The 7976-nt window shown below is 39.5% G+C and overlaps 1 protein-coding gene across 1 annotated transcript in view; it reads left to right on the forward strand.

Moving 5' to 3' along the window:
• Positions 1 to 5460: 5460 nt before the first annotated feature.
• gfra1b (gdnf family receptor alpha 1b) overlaps positions 5461 to 7976 on the forward strand; it is a 24766-nt gene continuing 22250 nt past the window's right edge. Inside the window, exons 1-3 of the mRNA XM_005747379.1 lie at positions 5461 to 5927; positions 6354 to 6662; positions 7281 to 7364. Coding sequence (XP_005747436.1) covers positions 5888 to 5927; positions 6354 to 6662; positions 7281 to 7364 — 433 coding nt within the window. The 5' untranslated portion in view covers positions 5461 to 5887. The remainder of the gene's footprint in view (positions 5928 to 6353; positions 6663 to 7280; positions 7365 to 7976) is intronic.

Genomic DNA, 7976 nt, shown 5'->3' on the forward strand with positions numbered 1-7976 from the left:
AAACAGTTTATAGGCTAGAAGGCTCTATGAATATCAACAAGAAGATTATTTCCTAGCCAATATTGAAAAAAATGAATATAACATTATTAAAAATGATATATTTTGCCATATTAAAAGTACTTAACACACTATGCTCAATTACATAGTGTTTAACTGCAATATTCAATAGTGTAACTATGCCTAAAAACAACATAAATCTCATATTAACTGTGTCGAATATACCTATTTGCATGGGCAACGGCAGCTGCTATTAGCTTAAACTCGTGCAGATTTTCATATAAATGTTAATAATATCCAGACCTCAGAATATTTATGTCAAGTTGTCAAATTACCCATAGAGTTGACATGATTAAAACATCTTACTGCCTCATTTTCATCGTCATTTTCAATGTGTTGAAACAATTTCAGGTAACAGTTTCTGGTCAAAACTAACCCAAATCATACACGGTTCCCATTTCTTCTGTTTTCATGTTCCTGACTAACACCCGTGCCAAACAGACACAAGCTGTTTTCTGACATATTTTTGCCACAGCAGTGGGCATTTGGAGCATAGTGAGCATGCAGATGGACAGTGAAGAAGCTGATTGTGCAACAGAGCGGTTTAAGAAGTTCATACTCAAGTTGTTGTGTTTCTCTGTGTCAGAAATTCAAGTCACAGCTGGAATCAACTGAAACCAGGATGGACTAAACCGGCTGCAGACCACTGACCTGGAGACAGCCTACAACCTGCTTCTAATGGCTAATATTTGAGCCTAGTGAGGATTTAATGCGTTTTGCATTTAGGATTTTTCAAACAAATGTCTGATGTAATAAAAGGTAACCACTAAAGAACCATGTGAAACACTTCAACAGCCAGTGCTCCATCAAACTCTTTGAAAGCATGCATATGTATATGAGTAATTTATTTTTATGATCAACAAAATCACTCTCTTGGGCCTTTAACGAGTCATTAATCTTTATAACATGAAGTGAGTTATGCAGAAACTGGCCTAGGGCCCCTGTAATTGGTTAGTGTTGATCTTGTGATATACATTATATCAATTCCACGCTAATAAATGTCTACCTGCAGGTATTCTCACACTGTGAAATGTTCAGTGTTCTTAGGGGACACATCACAGGAATGATGACCATATGGAGAATATCGTGAAAGTGAGCTTCTGCAAAATAAAGCACATTCTTCCCGAGTTGTTGAGTCTGTATAAATATTTCACTTGATTAAGTATGAAAAATCATATGCAGACAACAATATTAACTCTGACTATAAAGGGCCCATTTCTAGCTGTCACTGGATCACTGTCACCTCACTACATGTCTTGGGTTCAAACCAACTGCCTGACTGGGTCTTCTCTGTGCATGTTCTCCAAATGCATGGGTTCTTCCTGGGTTCTTCACTTTCCAGCCCAAGTAGAGACCAGCATGTTAGGCTAACTGGTGATTCTAAATTGGTCAGAAGTCTGACTGTGAAGGTGAATGGTTGTCTGACTCCTTAATATACCTAAGTTAGGCTTAACCCAACAGCCCAAAGGATTAACAATGCAAATGATTATTAAATAAGCAAATGTCTTTTGCCAGTTCAGTCAGAAATCCTTTGACTTTTAACATGGGAACAAAGATTTCATTGACACCTGATACATAAACAATACTGCAGAGGGAAATATCTAGTTAATAATTAACATGTCTCAGATTAATGCAGATTATGAGGACAGATATCGACTGACACCATCCAATAATCTGCACTTTACACTTCACAGATGAGGAGAAGTTTTAAAATTAAGTCTATAGAAATTCTGTTGCCACATTGTGGAAGGAGGTCAAAGCAGTGCTTGGCAGTTTCATTAATATGTGTTCATTGCATTCACATCATATTTGAATGAAATTTAAACCTAAGCTGGTGATGAAAATGTTCTCTTTCCAAATAAACAGACTGATGTCAGTACAAAATGAGCATTAAATTAAAATTAAAGTATCTGATTGAGATCAAGAACACTGTCCCAGTGTGTGGTGAAAAGGATAATTGCCTGAAATGTTATCCAAGTTTGAAACACCTTTGCCAAAAAGCAATTTCTGGAACTGGCTTTAACCACCAAGAGTAACAGTCGTCACATTTAAATGTTTCCATTTCCAAACACTTGCAAGCCGGCTGACTACCAATGCTTTCTTCTGTGCCAGGTGACTAACTGCCAGGTCTCAGCATCAGGGAGTGATAGAGGGGATGAAATTTCTCACCGTGACGTGACTAAAACATTTAAGGAGCATTCAAACTGAATTTAAGAACATGTTTAGGTTGCTTTATCAGCGAATGGGCATAAGTTGGGGCAAATGTATAAAATGTAAATAAAAACAGAATGCAATGATTTGTAAATTTCATAAACAGCATATTTTATTCATAGTAAGCCATAGAAAAGATTTCAAATGTTTAAACTGACGCGTTTAATTTGATGGGCGAAACACATCTCAAAACAGCTGGGACAGGGGCAACCAGGCTGAAACAGCTGGAGCACCATTTCACAACGAATTAGGTTAATTGGCAACAGGTCAATAACATGATTAGATATAAAATGAGCATATTAGAGCGATAACATGCAATAAACTGTAGAACAAATTGTGGAACAATTTCCAAATGTTTGTTAAGTTATCAAGACATCAGGTACAGTGTACTATATAAAAAATTCTGGGTGTATGGAGAAATCATTCTGTGCAAGGGATAAGGCTGAAAATCAGTGCTGGATGCTTATGATCTTTGGGCCCTCGGGCAGCACTGCATTAAAATCAGGCATGATTCTGTCATGGAAATCATTGCAAACACTCAGGAACACTCCCAGAAATCATTCTCCGTGAACAGAGTTCATGTGCCGTCCACAAGCGCAGATTAACAGTCGGACATGCAAATAAGAAGCGATATACTTTTTTTTGTCATGGTCTTCTCTGTGCCGAAGCTCTTTTAAAATGGATGAGACAACGTGGAAAACTGTTCTGGGATCAGATGAGTCAAAATTTGAAATTCGTTTGGGAAAACAAAGACGTAGCATCCTCTGGGCTAAAGAGGAGAGGGACCATGTGACTAGTTATCAGCGCTCAGTTCTAAAGTTTGCATTAGCGCCTGTGGTATTGGCACCTTGCACATCTGGAAAGGCAACATCGATGCTGAAAGGTATTTGCAGGTTTTGCTGCATATTCTCCCATCCAGGTCTTTTTCAGGAAAGCCCTTGCACATTTTAGTAAGACAATTACTTGCTACATGCTTACTGCATCTATTACAACAACATGGCTTCATAGTAGAAGAGTCCGGGTGTGAACTAGCCTGCCTGCAGTTCAGACATTTCCCCAACTGAAAACATTTGGTCCCTCATGAAATGAACGATACAGACGATCTAGGACTGTCAAGTGGCCAGAGTCCCCAATAAGAAAAGAATGGGACAGCATTCCTCAATTCCCAGACTGCTTTTAAAAGAAGAGGGTAATAAGTACTAAACATGGAACTGTCCCAATTTTATTTATTTATTTAAATCATTGCAAATCATTGCCTTTACACATTTTTCCACAGCATCCAAACTTTGTTGGAATTTGCATTTGAAGTATAGTAATGCTTTTTCAGACACCCTGGCTCAATCTGTGTAGCACCAGTTGACTGATTGACTATGAGCTTGCAAGCAAATTCATCAAAGTGTTTGCCTTCACATGCGTGCTCTTGTTATTTACTTTTTCTGCTTTCGCATTACAAAACAATTACAGTAGATGCACAGAGTGATTGCTACTGTAACAGAGCATTCCTTATTTCAGGAGTGACTGGCTGGCCTTCATTACAAACCATGCAAACATGAGCAGCATCATATGTCCAAAGGGGAAAAAATGTTTATGCTGTAGACACCTTTTTTAAATGAGTGATAAGTGTCAGATCATTTCTTCTTTAAAGTGTTATTCCAAGCTGGCAGTGTCTTGTTTTTATTGATCAGAAGGGACAAAAAACATGTTGCAAGAAAACAAAAGTTACTGTGAAATATCAAAACTCACAGCTCTCTAAGAGGCAGTTAAATGTCTCTTTGCTGTTCTGCATTTTCTACTAGATAAATAATCCTGTGAAGATGGCATAACTGCACTTCTCTTCTTATTCTTTAGCTAATGTGAACACAATTTACACATTTATTTTAATCAGGAGCAGCAGATCGACCTAATGTAAATTAAAGAGAATAAAGAGGGTAAAAACTAAATGAAGGGTGTTCTGGACTCCAAGTGATTTTTGATAGCTGAATAACTTGTTATACAAATATTTTTAAGCTATCAGTATATGACTTTCACTGGGAAAATGGCATTTGCTCTGTAAACTCAGACTCTTAGAATTTTCTTCCACCCCTTTAGGGTTAATGTTGTATTTCTTCTGATGATAGCAGAGGTGGGCATACTTCCAAGATGAGTTCTTCTTTGATTTTCTGTAGAAACGCCTTTAAGCATGGTACGATTTCAGATGTCCTATACACACCATATTTCCTACATAACATTTTAATTCAGTGTTTAATATAACTGCCATTTTAGGGGCAGAATTTGTGGGAGAAAAAAAATCTGCAAGTAAACTCTTGAGCACAACCATGTTATTTTTTACCCATTCTCGAAATCTGATTGGGGGGATTTTTCAGTGCACAAAAGCAAACTTTGATAGAAAAAGTTTTGTCAGCAGTTATCACAATTTATACAGTAACGGCAATTTCAGATAAAGAAGCAATGTGATTTTCTTTTCTTTTTTCTGCTTAATTCCACTTCCACCCTTGGTGCTGTTTAAGTTGAGGGATTGAAATACTTTGAAACTTTGCTCTTAACAGTAAAAGAATAAGACTCCTCACTCCCTCAAAACCGAAGAGCATAAACTTGGGGTTTCTAAACATACTGAAGAACTGAGGCAGGGTGGCAATGAAGACTTCCTTCATTGAGATCCAGACGCTTAAAAATCGTCACAATTTAGCCGTTTTTATTTCAATTTTAGAGATTTATGTCAAACCTATTCGGTTTTGGTGTCACGGTTTTGGTGGCCTGCGGGTTACATAAATATATAATAAGCTATTATAAATGTTGATCTTCCTCGAGGTTAATAAGTGAGCTCCATTCAGCTGGAATCGCTCTTACACGTCTTTTACACGTGTAACCTGCTCGCCGCTGGCAAACCATTTGTTGCGACTGCCTTAACAGCTTGATGTAAATGGAGGCTCTTAATGGCTTTATTAAGGTTATTGGGCGCGCAGCTGCATGACGTCACGCCCTCGCACGCTGCATCTCCAGCTTCTGCGTTTTTTTCCATTAGAGTGGAGGACAGTCCAGATCAAACCGCGTTATTTTAGGTTTTACGCTTTAAAGTCTTTTCATCTAAACGGAGTATTTTTCCCCTTTTTTTCGTTTAACTGGATGTAAAATAATAAATAAATTAAAAAACAAACACTTTCATTCCATTCCAGGTAGTGATGGACTGCTCAAGATAAAATAATCCATTTTTCAAGTTGGACTGATTGCTTTTAGGGTTTTGTAATGTGATTTCCAGAGGTTCTGTTTGCAAAGTTTTCCTCATCCAACCTGCAGGACTGCGTCGGACTAATCACCCCCGCAGACAAACAGGAGTTGACGCGTGCAGGGTGAAGTGGAGATGGCCCATCAGCGCGCTTCTTTACGTCTCACTCGCTTTTTGTGTCGTCCTAAAGTCCGGCAGGTTCGCACGGTTTGGTTTTAGCCGCCGGACTCCGGTGGAGAGCTGGGATTCTCATTGTTCGATCTACAGGATGCTTCGTCTTTTTCTCTCGCACAATGTGCAACCAGAGGACAAGTGGATCAGTTTGACAAGTTCTCGTGTCATTTTCTTTTAATCTCGGAAACACCTCGTTAAAAAAAGAACATTTTCAAAAGCGCAATGATTTTAACAACTTTTGTCATTACACTGTCCTTTCTGGGTAAGTGCCACATTCATCTGTTGAATTCCTATAATTTATACATAAACATGCGTTTTGAAACGGCGCGTGCTCCTTTGCAGTTCATATGAATAAATTCAAGCAACAGAAGGGTGGTGGTGAACAAGGAGCGTCCTTCGCCAAGCGGCAAAGGAGAAGTTCATTGAACTGATTTGTTCTGCTTGCTGGGACACGGTTGTGAGCCTCCGGGGTTCATAGCTTTTCTGGTGCTCGCTGCATATTTGCGTGTCAGCAGTAATGTGTAGCCTATGTGCGTTGTGTAGGAAACAGCACCACAACAACAAAAGTGCTCTCCAATTAAGCAGTGTGTGCTGACAGATGTCTAAACTGTGCGTAATGCAGTGTCAGTAAAGTAGTTTACACGGACTACACAAATCATTCTCACTCACTCTTGTTTCTTACTCCCAGATTCTGTGTTCACCCTGAAGGGTGACAGCGGCTCGGCATCCCGAGCCGTCCGACTGGACTGCGTAAAGGCCAGTGAACAATGTCTAAAGGAGTACTCCTGCAGCACCAAGTACCGGACAATGAGGCAGTGTGTGGCGGGGAGGGAGAGCAACTTCAGCGCGGTCCACGGTGCCGAGGCGCAGGGCGAGTGCCGCAGCGCTATAGATGCCATGAAGCAAAGCCCCCTTTACAACTGTCGATGCCGAAGAGGCATGAAAAAGGAGAAGAACTGTTTGCGGATATTTTGGAGCATATATCAGAGTTTACAGGGTAATTCATGTGCATTTATAGTAGAGGACTGAGCATTAATAAAGATTACTCAAGTAAAAGCATCACTACATGTTAGTCCTGAACTTATGAATGTACTCATGTAGATTTATACTTAAAGGCACAGAAATATAAAGTATTTAAAGTATAGTGATTACAAAGTAGGCTGAACGCCTCCTGTTGTTCTATGATATTACATACTGCTGGACAGTTACCACTCATGCGTTGGTAAAGGTGGAACAAATTTGCAAGGTTATATACTGCAATAATACTTCAGTTTTTATAAGTTTATCACAAATGTCAAGAACCTGCAGAGTAGAGACAAATCTGTACCTCAGACCTGTACCTGGGTGAGCTACTTGACTTGAGGTTATGTCTGAACTCATCATCATCAAAGTTTATCAGTCTACATATCTGTTTATGACTTCAAGAAGGGAACATTTTTTGTATCTGTAATATCACAGTGAGACACACGCCAAGATAAACCTTGTTCTCACACTGCATCAAACTGGGATTAATCCCATTTGATCATAATAAATCCAAATTTATGCATCTGATATTATGCTGTTAGAGAAGACAGCATTTACACACAAACACACACGTTTGCTTTTTGCCATGCAGGTAACGATTTGCTGGAATACTCTCCATATGAACCAGTGAATAGCCGCCTCTCGGATATCTTCCGCCTGGCTCCCATCATAGCTGGTAAGAACCTGTTTTTGCATTCCTGAGGTTTCACTTTGGACGCTGTGCAGTTTTAAGTCACGGCCATTATTTCTCAGTTGTTCTTTAAACCCAGCTTAAGTCACCGCATCGCTGCCACAAATCTGTCACTATTTGACAACCACTTTTTGCTATTGCTGTCTGGTTTCAGGCTGTAGCTTTCAACGCCTATTATCCATCACAAAAGCTTTTATCTGCCACTGTGACCCACCATACACAAAGCAGAGTAATTTAGTGTATTTCACCCTCAAAGCAATAATGAGGGGTCTGCATGTTATTCCACTGTCACAGTATAACGCGGGGAGTAGCGGTTATCTGCTAGTTTTGAATTAATCATCCTTTTAGCGTAGAGGAGGTTTTGTCTGAGCTGCTGGAGACCGCGAGCGCTGAATGCCTGGTTTGAAAAGCGAGAGAAAGAAAAAAATAGGAAGCATTTGCGTGTTGTAAAGGTAAATGCCATATGTGTCCTCAAATGTCAAAAGAGTGCAGGTGGACCAGGGAGTGTACACCTAGGCAGGCCCAAAATTAGATCTGCAGAGATCCCATAAACACATTCACAGTGAGACAATTAACCATCTGTGTGCATTCAATGGC

The sequence above is a fragment of the Pundamilia nyererei genome, unplaced genomic scaffold (genome assembly GCF_000239375.1).
Source record: "Pundamilia nyererei isolate P.nyererei 1_Seehausen unplaced genomic scaffold, PunNye1.0 scaffold00196, whole genome shotgun sequence".
In the NCBI taxonomy this organism is placed as follows: Eukaryota; Metazoa; Chordata; class Actinopteri; order Cichliformes; family Cichlidae; genus Pundamilia; species Pundamilia nyererei.